General features: G+C 28.2%; 1 protein-coding gene across 1 annotated transcript in view; it reads right to left on the reverse strand.

Moving 5' to 3' along the window:
• LOC112597426 (transcriptional regulator ovo-like) overlaps positions 1–21,132 on the reverse strand; it is a 26,632-nt gene extending 5,500 nt beyond the window's left edge. Inside the window, exons 1-3 of the mRNA XM_025343472.1 lie at positions 21,114–21,132; positions 17,623–17,658; positions 17,490–17,524 (exon numbers count right to left, since the gene is read on the reverse strand). Of these exons, the coding sequence (XP_025199257.1) occupies positions 17,490–17,524; positions 17,623–17,658; positions 21,114–21,132 (90 nt within the window). The remainder of the gene's footprint in view (positions 1–17,489; positions 17,525–17,622; positions 17,659–21,113) is intronic.
• Between the last annotated feature and the right edge of the window lie 1,149 nt (positions 21,133–22,281).

A 22,281-nucleotide genomic window follows, 5' to 3' on the forward strand; every position in this document is an offset into this window, starting at 1 on the left:
GCCGACCGTTTTTTTCCCACATCAGTCACGTCGCCGCCGGCACACGCACACACGGTCGGTTGTCTTGCCACCGCCGCCGCCGCCACCAGCACAGCAGCAGATGTTTGGCCCGTCTGTACTTCGAACTGCACCCGCGCCGCGCCCCACACCACACGCACCACTTGGCGGACTTGGGCGCATAGTAGCGATGATGTTTCAGCGATAGACGAACTTTGCCTAAACGCCGCCGCCGCCGCCGCCCGAAATCGTGGTTCGCACCTGGAGAAAAAAAAAGAGCACTCGTTTTACTATAATATATATCATTAATCAATGTTTTGTTATTACATGTTTTTATTTCACATATACTCATTACGATATACTATACATAGTATATTAAGTAACATTAATGTAATATTATGATTATTTGATATACTTACGTGTAGCACGCATAAATAATGAAAATAACGCATAGGTATAGGTAATATTAAGTGCGTTTAACGGTCCCATAGAATTACCCGGTTGGCCATTAAATTGTGGCGACGGAGTAGTAACAGTAACCGTTAAACCCACACTGCGGGGCGCGTTTACATTTTACATGTTATTTTGTAACGTAGTGCTCGTTATTGTTACTTTTTTGAAAGTTGGTTTTTTACATAAAAGTAGATATTGCTAAGTACATATCTATAAATTCTGCTGTATTGTATCCTACGCAGTGAACGCAGTGAAAGGTATATAATATTTCTTATGTAGGGTTTAGGGTTGTGTTTAGGCTATGAAATACAAACTGTATTGGCCGTTTTATTGAATATTGTGGGTGTACCTATACACATTACGCGTGGTGGTGAGCAAACTATATTGTCCCTTGTGTATATTAATTAATGAAAAAAAATCTACAGTTTTTATATTTTTTATACTTAAACTGCGGGGGTATGTATATATAGTGACGTAAGTAGTGTGCGCAGCAATCTTCAATGGTTATATAGTAACATATATGTATTTAAAAATTGTAATAGTCTCAATAAAAATTAAAAAAAAAAAAGACTGCATAGTGCATTGGTTATTGTTATTAGTAGGTATTTTTTTTTTTTTTTTACTGAGTACCTACCTATAATAATTGATGAACATTTTAGATTTTGATCTTCAATACTTATATTTACAATCTGGGGGAAGGGAGCATTTAATTATTTATATAATATATAACATATACTTAAAAGTAGGTAAAAAATACTTCTATAAAAAAAAAAAAATCAATTTTGTCATATTTGTTTTACATCAAGTTCCTCATATATTATCGTAGAATACATTTTGAAAAAAAAAAATTAAAAATGAGCATGAGTCATCTAAACTCTATTTTGTTTCTTGCGTGTACACTTATTGAACTTATGTTCTGAGAGCGACCTTTGTATATAGGTACATTAATTATGTGTATACTATAGGTATTTAGATGTTGTTTGATATTATATGTATAGATAACCGTAAGGCCTGCATAGTTCCAGTTTTTATTATCATAGGAATTTATATTGCTTATAATGATATATTAAACACTTTCAAACATAATAATAATCGCAAAGTAAGTAAGGCGAGGGCTAAGTGTTTAAGTTTTTTTTTTTCGTTTGTTTTTTCAACAAATGTGTTTTCTTAAAAAAAAATAATTTATTAATATACAATCGTCGATCGCAATTGTTTTTTTCATGTCGGATAAATTTTATATTTTATAGTAAATATAAACTGCAGCAGTGTTTTACAATACAATACAGAGTATTGTTTCATATTGATGATTATGGAATAATGAGTGCTGTAACTTCAAATCATACTATAAGTATATGTACAAAGCCGAATTAAAAAAAAAAAAAAGAATTTTTTTTTCTGGATTGTGATTCAGAAAATTTTTTAATTATAGCATTATAATTTAATTATATAGATTAGGTACTTTCGATGTTTAATACAATTAAGATTATTATTTTTTATAATATTTTATGCGTATATGTGAATGATAATAATATACAGTTGTATATTAGACTGGTTGTAATTTATAGATGCACGCTTGTAGACATTCATTTTAATTTTTTTAGTTATTTTTTTAGCATAATTAATTTAAAAAAAAAAAAATGTTATAATAATAGTATAGCTAACGATCTCATACCTACACTAAATACTAAATAGTAAAGTAATAATAATATTAAATCATTATTATCATATATATATGTATAAAGCAGCATATAGTTTTATATTAGATATTTATACCTATATACTATTATAGCTGTCATAAACCATAAGTATATATATATATACTGACTATGATGAGGCCTTAGTAAAATAAAATATTATTAAGTTTCGTTGTTATTGCTATATTTTTTTTTTTACTTTTCAGTATCTAAATAGGTATCAGAGGTTGCCAATCAACAGGGCACCATAAACTTAAATTGGAGGTGCTTTGAAATCATTTCAAAAATAAAACAATTATATATATTTTTCACAGTTAAAATAAAATAATTTTATGAAAAATATAGCGTGTGAGTAATTAATTAATGCATTGACTATTTATATAGTTAATTAAAAATAATAATACGCGTGTATAATATGTTTGGTTAAACTTATCTAAAAAAAACCAAAATAACAAAATATAAATATATAAATACACAATATATTTCTTTAGAGTACGAGTACCATTGGATTTTTATAAAATATCTTATGTTGCTATATGCCTATATAAATCAAAAAATGTTGAGAAACTGTGATCTATAATATAAATTATAATGTGTAATATCTGAGCATACATATACCTAAATTAATACATGCAATTTATAGTTTATCGTTGAACTAACTAAGTTAGGTATATATATATTGTATAAATCTACTAAAAACATAAGTAAAAACTATATAAGTGCTAGATAAATTACAAAAGATTTTTATCCTATTTATTTTTTTTTTTTTTTATAGAGGGGTTATAATATATTTTATTGATTGAATGTGGAGATGACTATGATGACCCAATAATGACCAATTGTTAGTGTAACACCTATATATAACTACAAAATTATGGTTAACTATTTATTTTAACTAGCTGGTACATATCTACAGACATTGGTGCTTTGCTTATTGATGACTGAATAAAAAACGATGAACATTATTTTATAATATAATATTATTTGTATAGGTTTGGGACTTTTAGTATTAGCGTGCTTTTTTAGATTGTTCAATTAATATGGACATAGGGTTAAATAAAAATCTTATTTGAAATATAATAGGTAATTCTGTTGCACAGTAAATGTACTTGTAATAGAGAAGATTCATACAACGAATGTGTAAAATTTGAATTTAGTGATGCATAAGTGCATTTAAGAAAAATGATTTTGTGCGAAGACGGTTTGTCATCCTATATTACTATAAGTATATATAATATATATGTTCATAATATGTTTTTGATATTGCTATTAAAGTAATTTATTTAACTACTAAAATTTTTGTCGAAAATATTACATTTATTTAATTATTATTTTTTTTCTAATTAATTTTTCTGACAAAATTTATTGAACTTAAACATATAGATTTACATTTTTTAACGTTAAATATATCGGTTAGCGTACAATTGTTAAGCATTTCGACTATTCAATTTTTTATACTTAAAAATACATTATAAATGTACAAAAATCCTACATTATATATTAATATATATTTATGTAATGTATTATTGTTATTAAATTTTGAGTGATTATATACTACCTTACCTTAAGTCAGTGTGAATAGATTCATGGTAACATGATTGCATAAATAGGTAATAGCTCGAAATTAATATTATTCTATGGATAAATACAATAAATAATATTAATAGGTATAAGAATACGCAATAGTTTAAAGTGTTCAAGAATAGTTAACTTTCGTGTCAGAAAAGCTATTAAAGTTGAAAATCTAAGCATTTTTACTGCTAAAAAATTACGATAGAGTCAAAACAAAAAACCTGCTTTTAGACATTTATTGAAAAATTAATTTATTCATCATTTCGCTTAGAATCTAAAATATTTTTAACCATACCTATAGTAAAATAAATTAATTGTTACAGAGAGTTCTAAGTCTGTAAAAATAAAAAGGAATAGATGTTTTTTTTAAAGTATGACAGGACTCAGTTAGTATTAAAACATGCGGGTTCAATTAGTTTATATATTTTTAATTTTACAAGACTTAAATAGTATGTGCCTAAAAGGCTAAAACGATTTGGAACTCAAATCATTTTAAAATGTTTTATTGAGACTATTTGAAACTCAATTTGTATGTAGGTATTCCTATACTATAATAACGTTTGAATTTAATTTTACTCCTTTTTTTTAATAAAATTTATAATTGTATTTCTAAAGAGTATTAAATAGTTATCTATAATGATGTAAGACTAGTAGGTATACCAGCTGATAAACACCATATTTTCATATATAGTTTTTACCATTTTGTATTTTATTAGATACATATACATAATACATACGTATAGATTAGCGTATTATTGAGCTCTAATAATTGTGATGTGAACGATTATACTCTTTTTATCATCGTTATAATTGTCAGCTGTTCATTTCATGACTGCGTATATCGATTAACTATTAATAAGAAAAATAATAAACTACTACAGTTTATCGCTATATTTTTTTTTTTTTTTTTTTTATCACGTATATCATAAAACAATACAATACATCTTCATTGTCTAGTAAACTTAATAATTGCGCATATAATTCAACCATATCGATGCCTAGATATAATTATAAATTAAGTATATTCTTTATTAGCAAAATATTTATTTTTTCATTTTTAAACTGATAGTATGTTCAAAAAATGTCTAGACAACGGTATTCACTTATCACTTATTGGCTATTGCCTATAGTTATTTACCGGTATAATATAATATAGCCATACATGGGTACATATACTTAACTTATACGTTGGATTTTTAATAATAAATAACAATAAGTATATAATATAATTCCTTAATTACCAAATTTCTAAAACACTAAGAAATAATAGCACTTGGGATTTGAAGTTGTGAAATCATCAGTTAAGTAGGTGCATATATTATGCATAAGTTAGAGCTCACGATTTTGACCAAGTGTTTAACTAACATGTGCACACGGGTCCCATGTTCACGTATCTTAAACGTATTAATATCCGTGTAATTGAAATCCGGGTACAAGTGTAATTACTCGGATATTAGTGTATCAGAAATACGCGTGTATTTAAATGCTGTTTAAAATAATTAATTTAATTAAAATTTATAGGTAACAAGTATAAAATCCATAGTTGTTGTACATACAAATTGACCATAACAATATGTAGTTAGACGATAGATCTCAAAACCAAATATCAAATAATATGTGCTTATAAGTGTATAAATAAATAATAAATATTTTAATATTTAATATTGAACGTAATGTTGTTATAAATTATAATATATGATAACATTAAATGCGTTTAAAGTTTAATCGTGGTATTTTTAATGTGACTTAGTATTTTGTCTCACTCAATTACGTTATCAAGAATATAATTTAATGTAAACCTAGATAAGATTTTTAATGTCGTTTATAAAAAAAAATAGTTTCACATTTTCATTTGAGAATTAATAGTTGTCTTGAAAACCGTATACCTTTTTATTCAATACTTCATATAATATTTTAAATACTAGTATTAAAATTAATAATAATTGCAAAAGTTGAGTAAGGCAGTAATCGTATAGGAAATAAGCATATTGTAGTTAGTGTTCCGAAAATGAAAACAATGAGTTCTATTGTAATGGTGGATCAACGGTATCTTTAGGAAAAAATTAAAAAAAAATTCATTATTTGCAGTCGATATCCAATCTTTCTAAATCGAAAAGGTATGTACAATATGTATTATGTACTTATATAGGTACCTAATTTTAAATAATTTAGTTGAAAAATCGGTAAACCAATCGCTCTGCTGTACAATAAATTTGGAATCGTTTATTAATTACTTTAACGGATTTATTAGATTAGAATTCAATGATAAATCATCGCGTTTTCGAGAATTATTTTAATCGAAGGCTTCTATTTTTGAAGGTGTTTATACCATTATTAATATATTACTAATAGAATAAACAAAAGAAAATCATTTTTACAATTTTTGTACGTTAAGTATATGTAAAAACAATATAAGTTTTAAATGACAAAATAATTAATGATTAATTATATAAGTAGTTTAGTCTAGAGAATAATAGACATTATAATTAAATTTTTATCTAATTTTATTGATTATTTTATTTTATTCATAACACGACGTAGAAGTAGGACAGTAGAGAAATCACGTTAAAACAACAGCCAACACTACGTACCTATATATATTCGTGATTGACTAAGACAGTTCGACCGACGTGGCGATACGTACTTTAATCGTGTGCCGTCTACCGTCATCGAATGATTGGCATACTATCTTCCCTTAATATATTGATACACCTTATAGATAGGTAATTTCAGGCCCTAAAATTGTGTACACTACGATACATTTTGTGTAGTACAAAAAATGAAATGTGTATAACGAAATTCAAAAATGTGTAGCAAATAATAATGGTCTTTTTTCTATATTATTACTATTCAATTTAACGTTTAATTAAAATATAAGTGTAGTGTGAAAAATAGAAAATTTTAGGCCCTGGGTAATATTATGCATTGATAGGGATTTATTATATATTTTTTTAAACACCTACACGAGTACATTGTACAATAATAGGCTATTCAAATTTAATAATGGTTTTCGCTGCATTTTTCATTTAACTATAGATATGCTACAATTTTGTTATGAAATCATAACCCTAATATATTTCACTGCTCCCACGTCTACCTCTATTCAAAGTACTTCATAGTAATTAATTTTTTGTAAAAATCATTGTCAATCTAGAAAACGTCGTTGAACTTATGCTAATAGAGAAAATAATGATTTTTGTAATTCTGAAGAAACAGAATGCAAGTAGCCACGAATTAAATGGCTTTATCATTTTGCTTAAGTACTGGGTTTAAACAATGTATAGCCATCGTAAAACCTTACTATAAAGCTTGTAAAGAATTAGAAGAAGAAGAAGCAGCAATAAAAAAATTCATTGAAATTATCAATTTAAGATAATATTATAAAGGGAAACTTAAGAAGTTTTAACAATATATAGCTGTACATGGGACTGTTGGTCATTATTATTACAGGATAGTTTTATTACAGTTACTGGTCGTATGATTGATGATTAGTTGTATCCAAAGTTGTACAGCATATCAAATGTTTTAGCTTGCTGTATGGTAAAACAATTAGAAATAGTCTAAAATGTAATTGGTTGAACATAAAAATGTTGGTTAATTATTTACTGAAGCCATAAAAAAGTAAAAAGAGTAAAAGTTAATGACAGATAATAATTACATTATATAGTAAAAATAAAAATATCTTAAAGCTAATCCCGTTAGTACTTCACTCAGAGTCTAATAATAATAATAATTAATAATAATAAAATATTACCTTTTGGAGTTTAGACCTCAGACCTCAGACGAATACTAAATTAAATTATCCTTGTGCAATTTTATTAATCTGAATGATGACCTAAAGAAAATTGGACACTCTGAAATCTTTAATGATTTTAATTACCTATCTGATTAAAAATAATTCTAGGATATTATGATTTTACACAATATTAAATTTAAAAATATTTTAAGTTGTTAAACAATAAATAAAGATAACTGCAGATAAGCAATGTAACAAATAATTCTTCAACATGACACGCTATGCACTACAATGACGTACACCTAATCGTGTAATTCAAAATAATCTAATAAAATAATTAATATACAGCCATTGTCTAATGTTTTTGACTTAGGTAACACTTTTTATGGTCTTCATAATGTTTTAAAGTACCTACCTACATAGTATTTTGAAATTTAACATTTTATATATATGAGAAATCATATAATAGCATAAAAATCTCTTTTATTTGTTTTAATTTTTAATTTCTTAAATACGAATTTTAAGTACTCACTAACGATAGTAACTATATCATACTTTATGATAAATACAATTAGATGTTACAATAAATTATTATAAGATATTCAATTACTTTAAAAATATCAATCTTTAAGGAGAAAAGTTAATCAGCATTACAATTACAATGTAAAATTACTAATTATAGTAATATTACACATACCACAAGAGCTTATAATTTGTATTTTTATCATAATAATTTCATTGGAATAAAACATTAAAATTATTAATATTTTATAGTAAATCCAAGAGTTTTATAAAATCGGGTACCTTAAAAGTTGTATAAATCTTAACAAGTGATAGCTAAACATCTGGTTTCTATAGAGTATAGACGATTAATAAAACTAATATAGTAATCAAAGGTTAAATATCTGTTAGATATTATAAAACAAGTTTTTTTTTTTTTGTAATACCTAAATAAATTGAATTTTCTCACCGCCTGGCAGTATTATTTTATTCGATTACTGTAAATCATAGGTTTTAAAAAATTAAACTGTTTCACAATCACTAAATTTGCAATAAAATGTAATACCGTAGAAAATAATACTAGCAGAAATAGCATCACGATCTAAATAAAAATGTGTTGGTCTTATTCATATATATTTATTCTGATTCTAGCGGAACCATGGATCAGCATGATAGTAATTTATTTATATTATGATAAACATGATATAAAGTCACATAGGCACTTCCTATCTATTGGATCTTAATATACAATTAGTGAACGTGTTCCTGCAGTGCCGTATTACCATGCGGTGTTATATTCTTGTTACTATTAAGTATTAAATATAACTTTGCTATAATTATTACTGATTATTGTTATTTTAAAATATATTATAGCATATCAATAATATGAAATTGTATACTATGTCAAAAAGCTTAAAAATGTAATATACCTACCATGTTCTCTTTAGTTCAACTTACTGTATTTTTTGTATGAAAATAAATAAATATTAGTATTAATATATTCAATCATTACAAGGCGCATAGCATCTGCAGCTTAATATACAATTCTATTGTTTAAAAATAAATATATTTAATCATTTTAGCACATTTTTAAGATTATTTTTATTCTTAATAATAACCATGGTTACGAAATACAATAATTTAAATAACATTTTTTTTTTTTTTTTTGATAAATTTAATTTTTTTAAATTTTAGTTAGTTGTTATGATTAATGGTTGCTATAATGGCAATGGAATTAATAATAAAATATATTTAGTTATTTTGTAAGATTGATCTGACTATTATTAGTTACAACTTACATGTCTTAAATAATAATCAAATTTACATAATCTACTATTATCAAAAAGTTGGGCTACTCTACTTCTCAAATAAATTATTTAAATAGAAGGTAAATAATCATAAATATGTTCTGCCATCTAGCGGACAATTTATTTTCAGATTTGAGCAAATTTAGCTTTGAAATATAAAATTATAAAATATTTAATATAATAAAATCTAAAATATATTTTGACGGATAAAGTTGTTCTGAAAATATTTATTTATTTATATTATATTAAATGTTCACTTTGGTAGGTACTTGAGAGGACGTATGCAGATTGCATGCAATGTTGTCTTTATTTTTCAAGCGCTTAAAATATAACTAATATATAGTTTTCACTTGGGTTACTTAAATCTACTATTTTTGATATAAATAGAATGCATAACACATATTAGTAAAATTATTTACGTGTTACATAATAATTTATATTATAAAGAAACTTTAAAGAATAACTATTTTACCTACTAAACATCAATTTTTGACATTTGCAATTTTAAAATTTTAAATTATGAATCAAACAATTAATCTATTGATTTTACAATGATTCGAGATTTTTTATTTTCGAAAATAATACTCTTCTTCGTAGACATTCTGAACTTAAAATTTTGTTAAGTTTATTTTTCAAAGTGATGAATAAATCTTTTTAGAATAATAGAATCGATCAAAAAACTTGAAAATATAATACAATTCTGAGCAAGTTATAGAAATTAAAAAAACATTAAAAACGCAGAAACAACATTTTTTTTTATTAGCATTTGAAGTTTAAATTTTGAAAAAAACTGCAAAATTTGTAAATCATTCTGATATTAAAAATATATAAAATTTTCAATTTTTATAACTATATAAAACTTGAAAATTTCCTATAAGTAGTTTTTATTTTACCCCAAAAAATCACAAAAAATAACAAATATTGTTTAAATAAAAAAGAAATGTGGGAAGTTAAAAGTTTTACGCATGTTATAAAGTTTAATTTTAATTTTAAGTGTTTACTTATTTATATCACCTATATTATAAAATATACTTATCAGCTAAGCCAGTAAATATTGACTTAAAATGTATAATCAACATATATTGTAGCGTTATTATACTATTTATTACTGTGTCGTATATTATTGTAGACGCTAGACACTAGACAGTCGTCTATTTTATTTTATTATTTTTTTTTTTTATATAATATATCTAGGAATAATTTTTGTAAATAAGATATTATTATTAAGATGGATTAGGCCTATGAAGCAATTGTGCTGAAGTAGCATTAAATTTTATTTTATAGACATCGTCACACTCACAATGGTGGGGCAATCCGTTTTCGTCGAATTTCTCGACGAAATTGTAAATACGACGATTAAAACACACTATCGTCGTATGGACAAAGAGTGTTTGTTAATAATGATTATTTCCCGACCAATCATTGCATAGAGCACAAATGTTGTAAGTGCAAACTTGCGGAAAAATGAGTTATTTACATGGTTTTCTTGTTAACAACTTTTTATATATTGTGCAATTGTGTACAAATGTTGTATGTGCATGGTACATATTATTTAGTCTATTAGAGGTTGGTGATGTTTGTAATAAACACATGTGATCTTAATTACGAAATCACAATTGTTGCGAGTGATTTTATGACATTTGTAATTGAAAATTTGGTTATTTATTTTATGTAGAAATGTAGTAAGTGATGTTTGCACTGTTCTTAATCTCATTTAATATTATCAAGATAGTATTATTATGTATTTACAAAATTTGGAAACAATTAATGTCAAGTTCATGGAATCCGGACATTTTCACCTTAAAGCTGACTTCATGCATGCTATCATTGAAAGATGTAGAGAACATAAAAAATGTATACAACACAAAAATGGGCTTTATTATTTTCAATAGCCAGAATTAATCCAAGTCCTTTTAAAATGACAAATATCCATTATGATGAATTTTATGACTTAGAAAAATTAGTAAAAGTATGTTTAAAAATACAACAATTAACACTGAAAACGAAAAAGTGAATTGGTTGAAAATAAAATGAAGCAGATTCTAGAAAACTGAACCTTATAGGTACATAATACAATATTAATATTATGACCTAGACACGACAAAGTTAAAAAAATGGACACGTCGGTTAAACAAAGTAGCAACAAAACAATGAGATACTGTTATTATGAATTCTAAATATGCAAAAAAAATCACCTATAAGTGAAGTAAAAAAAAATAAATAGATTTAGAATATCATGCTCTGAGAATAAAACCATTAAAATATAGTGTATGAAAAAATATTTTGGCGAAGTTATAATTTAAAGTATATAAATATAAATAATGCAAGATATAATACATATATCTTAAATCGTGAGCGAGATTAAAGCTATCGGCTATCGAGTACGTTTGAATGTTCGATAGTGTGACAGAATTATCATAAGTAATAACTCGATGACAGCAACTATTCACATACCTATTGTCTTCAAGACTACAGCCTCTTTAAGCTATCAAAATATTATTGTACAGTCCAATTCATAAGAGGTGAGATCCAAAATTATAAATCTATTGTCTACAAAGACTACAGAGTACCTATTAACTATATCTTATATAGAAGTGTAGTTGCGTGTAATAAGTATATGATATACTTACTATAATAAATGGAGATATAGAGTATAGTGTTGTTCTATTGAAACTACTATAAAATATTCGTATATTTATTTATCTTCCAGAGAAAAAGAACTCTTTTAACAAAAATTGTATATACATATTTAAAAGTTGTAAATATAATATGAATAAATAATGAATGTATACAGTATTAGAATACATATTTTATTCATAGTTCTATAAAAATAAAATTAATTTTTACATTATGATAAAAAAAATTATTAAGACATTAAGTAATATAAGGAAATAATATCAAGTATGAAGAAATAGTATTTAAATATAAGATATATAAAACACAAAATATTTTATTACTTATTAATTATAAAACTTTTAAGAGTAGTAAAAATGTTTAGATTTTCAACTTCAATATTTTTTCTAGTAGAAAATAATTGATACTTTTTTATGGAGGAGATCAAAAATAAAATAATTTCCAGCACTTTTCTCAAGAATTGGAAAAAACGGGTTATTGATATTTCTTAACTTAATTAATGTATTCAAAATGTCTATTAATTCTGTTAAATAAATAAATTGTTAACTTAATTTAATTAAGTTAAAAAGAATTATTAACTAGGTGTATACTTACAGCAATACTAACATATATTTATTAATATTATATTATATAAAACACTAATTGAAAAGCTTTGTTGATTTAAAAATCCAAAGAACTACCTAAAATACACTACAGACAAATTTAGGTAGAACTTATTATCTACTGATAATATTACTTATAGATTGTAATTTTCAATGGGTAGGTACGTAAAAAAACTATAGAAGGTAACTACAATATAGTCTCACCTCACTCAAAAATAAAGATTAATTTATTAATCCTATAAATTTATTATAAATAGTACTTAACCATATGAATACGTTATGTCATCAACTTTAAGTCTTTAAAATACTTTTATTAAAAAAATATATTTTTAAGTACCTATTATCAAAATAAGTAGGTAATAGGTATATTATGGGTACTAGAAATGATATGGCATGAGTGGATTTTATTATTTAATATTTAAAGAACGCTTAAATTTATGTTTATTTTAAACATGATTCTTAAATAATAATTAGTTTTACTTCTTGTGTATACAATACAATATCATTATACATTGATCGGAAATCACTAGGTTCCCTAAATACAGGTAGTGTACTACTGCTACCCCTAAACAGTAAAAAAGTGCTAACCGTCGCTATTTGCTACATTTATGCTGCAAGTATTACACAGTATTTATTAACTTCGTACTGTACATTAATATCGCACACGACAAATATTCTACGCAGTACTGATTCACAAGTATGAAGTAGACAATTATATAAGCATTGGTGTGTCAAGCGGTGCATAGCTCTTCCAGAATTATTGTTGTCTATTGTTTATAGATGACTTTTTTTTTTGTGTAAACAAATGTTATAGTATGTCGTTTGAGTGAATACAAAATTTAGTAATTTTTCTTCCAAATTGTATAGAGACTTAGAACTTTTTGTGATTGATTATATGATTGGTAAGAATTTGATGAGTTAAATACTTATATGATGTGTAACTGTGTAAGGCACTTCTTTTTTCGATATAATTTTAACAGTATTTATATAAATTGAAATTTAACAATCTCTTTATTTTACAAAATTAGTTTTATCAAACAATTATCAAGGAAACCGATATTATTAGGCACTGTGTCGTATACGCCGATCACTCGTACGTACACAATAAATTAACAAACAAAATAGTTCAATGAGTTTATTACTGTGCCACGACTCGTGGACCTCTTCCTGCATATCTTAATATCTACTCCCTTATATACTAATTATATTTTTGACATTATTCTAATTATTTCATTACCTATCATAAAATTGTCCTACTTCTAACATTATTATTATCTTAACCTAGTTACAAAGTAAAAACTTATACTATGTTTTCTACTACTTGTTTTCTTAACCTAATTTTTAAGTACTAACAATTGTTGTTGCAATAATTATTATAATATAAATATATATTACCACAACTGTTATGGGCCATAGAATATTTAGTATATTTTAAAACATATACATATTGTACGGTGTGGTGACACATGTTCTGATTATTTAATAAGACAAGACAATATGACTAATGTGAAGTCAGGGCAGATATTGTGAGCGTTGTAATATTTTAATAAAGACAATTGAATTATGATCGCGTATCGCTCACTTCTTAGAAAAGTCGAAACTCTGAGAGTGCAAGAGTCGACAAAAATAATAATCAAATACGAGAGTCCTCGTGTCATCGGAAGTCGCCACCATCACAATTGGTTCTTTGTCAACCAACTATTTTTAAGGGAGACCAGGGCAAAATCTCTGTAGAAAGTTAGGGATATCCAAGACGCTCATAGGCCGGTCGTAACACCACTCACACTCTTGTTAACAGTATTTTTGGAATCAGAACGTAGCACCGCTTATAAACATCTTGTACCTACTTGCAATAGTGTATTTCTATATCTAAGTTTTAATTAAATAATATTTAATACATAAAGTATTTCATTTATGCGTTGATATATGATTCGACGTTATCGTCGGGATGCAACAGCACTTATCGGTTATGTATTGAATGAAAAAAATACTTACTACTATTGATTGCTATTTGGTTCAGTATATTTGTGATGGAACAATGAAAAAAGAAGATGATATATTTGTGATGTAAAATACAATAATTATATATTATGACATTGTCGAATGGTATAATTTTTTTTATATATTAATAAGGTATGTAGAGTGTAATGATTGCCATCTATCGACATCGTACATTATTCCTTAGGTAGAGCACGCGTTGCTAAAATGTTGAGTGTGAGGAATGGTGAGCGAGGCTGACTGCTGACCTTAAGCTTTTACTTTTTAGGCAGCAGTCTGAGATATATAACTATTATCAATACGTATAAAAGGAAAGTATGCAACACGGAGTAGAGACAGACGGCGAAGAAGACTCCTCGACGATCCGTGCGGCCACCCTCAATTATCCTCACTCACAGCACGTCAAAATCTACCAGGATCGGTAACCCATATCATATATATATATATATATATATTATTAACAAATTATCTGTTAAAACCTAATATACGTTACACTTATAACACTGCGCTTTACTTAAATAAGGTAACCCTGATCTCTAATATATTAATATTAGACACCAAGGTCGAGTTCTCGAGACCTCGTTAATAAAAAATAAATCCATCGGTAGGGAACGCAAGGTCCGCGACCGCTCAGTGAAGAGGGAACGTTACAATTGGTGGAGGTGCTGGGGAAGTGTAGGCGAGTAACTTGAACCGGTGTGTGTGCACGAGACGTACTCGGCGCGGCGAAATCGACGTGTTACGCGCACACGCACACTAGGGTTAAAAATTACTAAGACGGCATTATTAAAACGTTAAACAGCTCTTATTTCTCTACAAGACGAAATAAGAATGAAAAGAGGTTTAATAAATGCAATAGGTGAATTTGAAAACTGGGCATTTGGAGTAGTGGGAGATAATAAATATCAGGAAATACAACGAAACTTTAATTACTATGAAATTGTATGTAAAATTAGTACAATTATCGTTAAATCAGATATCATTTGTATTGTCAATAACATCAAAAAATTTCATAAGATTACAGTGAGAACACAACGATTTGATTAATAAAATTAATTATAAGCAAAATGATCTAATGAAATTTAAAATAAATCCACAATTAAGTAATTATTTAACAAATTTTAATTTTATCATGACAAGTTTTTCGCTCGAAATGGAAGAATTATTAAATGAATTATTATTGACACATAAAAATATACTTTACCCAGTAATCCTCAATTAAATACAGTTAAAAATAATTCTGGAAAATATACAATACGAGTTATCTTTAAATCAAGTTTTACCATTAAACATTAACATAAATTCATCTTTAGAGGAATTTATGAAACTTGTGACTATAACTACCAAATTTTCAAATTTTCAATTATTATTCATCATAAATTTTCCAATATGTACTCCAGAAATTTATACTTTATTTCAAATATGACCAATGCCACAATTGAGGTAACTAATTCACAATTTATGTTTATTTGACCAAGTAATCCATATTTAGTAATTTCGCAAAATACTTGATATTTTTTATCCTTTTCTAATGTTGACTATAATAAATGCACACTAGAAGTTATTATAAAATATTGTGAGTTAGACATGTCGGTCTATTTGGGAATATATCCACTCTGTGAAATTCAACTACTTAAGTTAACTAATAATACTGTACTTCCTAAACAATGTGTCGTTCACTATATTTTCCATAATTATGCTTACTTTAAGAAACTTAATACAAAAAATACTTTTTTTTATTGAGTATCAACAACAATACAGACCATTCTGGTTTATTTTGCATCAACGACATTCCATATTTTAAAAGGGGCATGAACTACAAAATTACCAAATACATGTTCATTAGTCATTACATATACACCAACAACAATACTAAAGGCATTGGAAGATAAAATCAATAATATTAATATATCAGTTAATATAAACTCAGGTATTTCTTTATTAAATGTTTCCGAAGTAGGTTTAAAAATAGATAAAATAAAAAATTCAAAAATACATTTAAGAAATAGTCATTTTCAAATTCCAAAACTATAAGATTTACTCCAATCTTCGCAAAAATTAGACGATGTTATTAGAGACATAAACAAAGAATCAGAACACACAGAGTATAGTAACTATCAAAATTGGCATGTATATGGACTGTATTTAGTGAAGGGTATTATGGGTTATTTAGTTATACATAAAATCATTAGTAAAAAAAAAAAATGAACTGTACCACTTATGTAAGTAACAAAGATAGATAATATAATTGTATTCATTTCCATCATTGAAAAAAATAAAATATAATTGAGCACTTAATACCTAATTATCATATATAATATGATAAAATAATATATTTTGTTGGAAAAAAAATGTGAATATATAATTGAATAACACTTAATAATTTATTAATGTATGACTATTACATAATATATTTTATGAAAAAAAAAGGAATTAAACAGTTTTGATTGTCAAAAATAGCTTTTAAGAACAAATTGTATACAATATTATTTTAATTGTAAAAAAAAAATTTTTGTGAATATACGTAATAGTTTTTAGGGCGAAAGAAAGGGGTAAGTGAGGACAACCGTAGTGAGTGTCGGTATGAAGAAAGGAAAGAGCTACCTACTACACTCCATCTACACTTACGTATCGTGGTCTTAAAAGTTAAAAAAAAATATTATAATATATAATATATAATACAATTTATATTAATCTAAAATATAAATTTGATATCATACCATTTTTGTCAAGTATTTTATTACATAATTTTCCTCATAAACTGAATGATGGTATAAATTAGTTGGTATTGTTTGTTAAATAAGCGAAATTCAGTGGATTTGTATGATTTCATGTTAACAGCTGCAAATAATAATTACCATTGTTAATAAATTAGATAATCTGAATTGAATTAAATCAAAAACTTTATTGTAAGATTTTGAATGATTAAATAACTTACCATTATTTTTATAAATACGGACAAAGTAAAATTCCTTTCGGTATTGTCGAGTTATACATGTTGACTTTCATTTTTAGGCTTGCCTTCAATATCTGAAAAAAAAATACATATATTAGTTAGGTATATTATGTTATCATTAAAATTTATAGATAAATAGATACTTACTACAAAATATGCTATAGGAATTTACTAACAGGAAAATAATTTTTGCCATCTTCAGTAAAAGCTAAAAAAAAAAAAATAACTTTTAATTAGAATATTATACAACATTATTAAATTATTTTTTATTAAGTTTTTCTTCATAATAAATAGTAAACCTAACCACCACTTAAATTGTACTTATGTCATGTTAATTACATTAGTTATAAGAATAAAACGATAACATATAACTTATTGTCAAAAATTATTTATTTAAACAGACCAAAATAGTTGGTACTTTTATGGTAGGTATTAGACCGAATTAAACTTACAGAAAAGTGCTAGGAACTTTCATAGTATTTATTAAAATCATAATCAGAATCAAATTAAAGTACTTGCTTACCAGTTCAGAATTCAGAATATTGATATTATATAATGATAGACTAATATTTTGATATTTTACCAAAAATATTACTGTTTTATTATAATTTATTATAACATTATTTAAGTAATATATAACCGTAGCAAACCTTAACTTTGTAAAATAATTTTTATTTCTATGCATTTTTTATTCTGCATATTTAACGGACAATTTTTTCTACTTCAGTAAATATTTCTAATATTATCCTAAAACAATTAATGCATTTTTGAAAGGCATAATTTTTCCCAATATTTTGAAGTATTTTCGTTTTCCTTTCTCGTAAAGTTCTAGGATAAAACAACAGTCTTGACCATCAATTAACGAAATGCTGGTAATGACGTAGAAGGTGTAACTTAAATCGCGAACTCAAAATTTGAAGGATTATTGTTAACTAAGAAGGAGTATTAAGGCAGATCGAAAAAAATTTGAGTACATTAAAAATGTTCAGCTCTAAAAATAATAAAATATGTTTATCGTTTTTCCGTGACGTGTACTTTTTTCGAAAATTTATAACACGATACGTAGAATTAGCACTTTCAATCACGGAATTAAGAGGTATTTAAAATTAACGAAAATTTCTACAAAATGAACGTGAATGATCGGCGCGCGGACATTGGAGTGTTTTTGAAGATGTTAAACAGAAACGTCGAAAACGCCGTGGCTACCACCTACACGATGTCTGCAATAATTGAACGCACTAGTACGCGCGTATAACACGCACACCATACCGTATTATCACATACCATACCTACATATTATTATATACATAATTGCGCATATAGATGGTTCTATTTAAATCACAGGATGCAATTATTTGTAATACGATCATAACATTACAATGCATAACAATGCGTAATATTAAATGCTCGAGCACACTCATCGATCGTCGGCTCCGACTTAAATCGGCAAATACGCGTATTATATTATATTATTATCATTACGTATAATAGTCGTGCGTGCGTAGGTACTGCAACGACAACGACGCGTATAAGTAATAAGGGGACGGGCGCAGTCCGTACATGCAGTTGTACGCGGCGCGCGTACATTTATATTATGTTACGACTTCCGCTGCAATTAATTTTTCATTACCCTGTGGCGGCGCGTGCGACCACTGCCGTCGACGCGTGTCTTCCTCGATTAATAATATCGTATCCGTAGCGTGGCATGCATAGAAACGTGTACGTATTTGTGCGTATATAAATTATTCCGTTGGCCGACGCCGCAGCGGCACGTCGCGTTTCCGCATTTGGCGGCAAGTCGCGTGCCACACTCGCCGCCGCCGTTGATGGGTGCCTTTGGTCGTCGTCATCGCCACAATCGTAGTCGTCCTCGTCCTCGTCGTCGTCAAAAGCCCCGTCTGCCGGGTAGTTCGCCACATTCGCGCGGCGCACGCACGCCTGCACTCACGCGAGCCGCCACCATCGAGTATTCCCACAGGAACGGGCACGCGAACGGTTTCGTCAGTCCGTGTATATGCGTGTGTGTCCGGACAAACCGCTATGGACGTCGTACTTTCGCACGCTCGAGTGTCCAAACCCCGCTCTGCCGTGTGATCGTCCGTCCGGATAATCGCCGTTCCTCGGAGGTAGGGGCTGGCTGGAAAACCAATTTCGTATAATACCTACAGGATCGGTTATATTATTATGTTAGGACGAGCTGGTAGTAGTATAAAATAGAGAGTACTGATGCGGGATCATTATGATCCTTATGATCCTTATGATCCTTCTGATCCTTCTGATCACCGACGGCACCTCGCTCACGTGCGCGACATGAATTTTCCCCCACCACTTCCCCCCCCTCTTTCGCAGTCGTGTACGTACGCGACTTTACGTACTACTTTACGTACGACTCTACGGAACTTTATTATTATTGTTATTTTCACCTATTTAACTTTATAAATTTAAAAATATTTAAACCGCAGTATACTGGTCATATTATAATATCATTAGGAGACTTATAACTTGCAGCTGCGTACACAAATAATATCGATGAATACAACATATAGGAGACATTAAGTAGGCATTAGTGAATAACCGATATTAAGTCTAATAATTGTCGCAGGTATTGACACGTCAATCAAATAAATACATCAATATATTGCCGTTAGATAAAATACCAATAAGATTATTCGATATGTTAATTTCGAAATTCGCACGACTCGTGTCGCCAGGATGTGATATACTTATTGATATTAAAATACCTATTTTAGTGAAAAACACATTATTGTCCGATATTAGTACCTTCTGCCGGACGTAGTCTTTACTACCTATTTGTTCGGGCAACACTGTCGCTGCTCTGTCATACGTCACGACGGGCGTCGAACATTCACGCACTTCGACCTTGTCCCCCCCTCCCTGCTCAGGATTGTGGTGCACCGCGGGCTATCGCCGTCAACGGTAAACCAGTTCCGTGTGTGTGTCTCCGCTGACGCTTGTCGTCTTTTGTCAGCCGTTATTTTTATTTTGTGTTTTTTATCGCGATTGCACCGCTCGTTCGCCATCCGCAGGTTCATCGCGTCGACGTAAGAAGTGACCATCCCTTCGTCCGTTGTGCCTGGCTTTGACCTCCTTGTGTCATCGCTCCGTTTGTGGTATCGTTCGTGCCCGAGCACATGTGGTCTACACCCATTTCCGTCGCGCCATTCTCAAACTATTCAGTTTCTTGGGCTTTTGCGTGTTCGCGTTTCTGTTAATTCTCATATTAGTGCCGCTGACCGCTGTTATTAACTAGTGCGGCCCTGTGCGCCCATCCCCGGGATTCGTGATCGGTCGGGAGAGATTCACGTGGAATCTTCAGTGTCCATTGTTGTCCGCAGTTCGCCGTTACGCCGTGAGCGCTGCACCAGCCAGGTGTACCAACCCCCGCCTCTGACGGCATGCACGTTAGTGAAACTTCCGGTCATTGGTAATCAGTCGGTACCTGTCATCCTCGCCGCCGTCCAGGAATCAGTTGTGGCTGTTATCACTGCTATCATTGACGACCAGATAAGAGATTGTTTTGTTTTGTTATCATTTTGTATTCTATCGCCATTCCTCATACTTTAGGTCATTGTTAAGGTGTGATCACACCCCCCTGCCAAATATTGTATCATTTTACTAGTTTTGTATAATAATAAGTTTAACCTCGTGCCCAAGCGCACATCTTGTAATTTTGCATTATATTATTTTTTTCGCACCGTAGTGGTTAATAACCTCCTCCTAACTTACACACAGGCTAACTCATCGGAAATAGACGCGCCGCGAGTATCGCTGTGGCCAGCTGACGATCTCGGTTCAACAGCTCCACGGCGGTGCGCAATCACTATTCAAATTCGTCTTTATATATTCTGAAAGAGCCAACAGTTCTTCAGTACGTTTTTAACCGTTGTACACGTATACGCTCCGTCTCTAAAAATTTTAGTGAGTTTAAAATTTTTACAAGTGTTTAAACATTTTATTATTTTTCTTTTCGTTTTCATTTTAACCCTACATTGCACATTGTATCACCTGTGATACAACCAAAACATATGGTGATTACTGCTGTTTATCAACAGTTACTATTTGTGCGGTTGTCTTGTTACCTTGGTAACATATTTCTAGAGATTATATTATCTATACTTTTTAACCGCCAAATTGAATGTTATCACGAATTCTGATAAAGTTAATCAGTAATAAAAATTCAAGAACAGTGATTTTTAAAAGCCATATATTTTTGGTTTATAATGTTATTAAACGCTTAAAAAATATTTATAAATTGTGTATAACATCTGTAGTTAACGTTTTTGTTGTTAAAATCCAAATTAGTAGTAAGTATACAGTTATTTTCGAATATTTTTAAATGTATCACCTATGATACACTGTGCAGTAATGACATACTTGTACTTACATATTTATATATTTATAACTGTATTATTGATATTTTACAATATTATTTTATTTAGAAATGAGGGTATTAAAAAAAGGCTTAACTGATGAGGAATTAGTTGAACTATTAGATTGGAATATTAGTGATGATGACCAAGATGGGTCTGATATAGAAGATTTAGATGACTTAAGTAAATGATTTATTTTGTATTATATTTATCTGATTTAACTTTAATTTTAATTTAATGTTAATTTAAATTATTTAGATAATATTGTTGAATTGTTTGATAATGATGACATTCCTTTAATAATCAATAATGACAATGAAGTTACAAATGACTTTGATATTCTCAATTTACCAGTAGATTTTGGTGAAACCCAGCTAGATTTTACAGAAAATACTTATAATTTACCTACTGAAAATCAACCAAATAATGTATCCATACAA

This window comes from Melanaphis sacchari, unplaced genomic scaffold, assembly GCF_002803265.2.
Source record: "Melanaphis sacchari strain LSU unplaced genomic scaffold, SCAv2.0 Contig414_pilon_pilon, whole genome shotgun sequence".
NCBI lineage: Eukaryota > Metazoa > Arthropoda > Insecta > Hemiptera > Aphididae > Melanaphis > Melanaphis sacchari.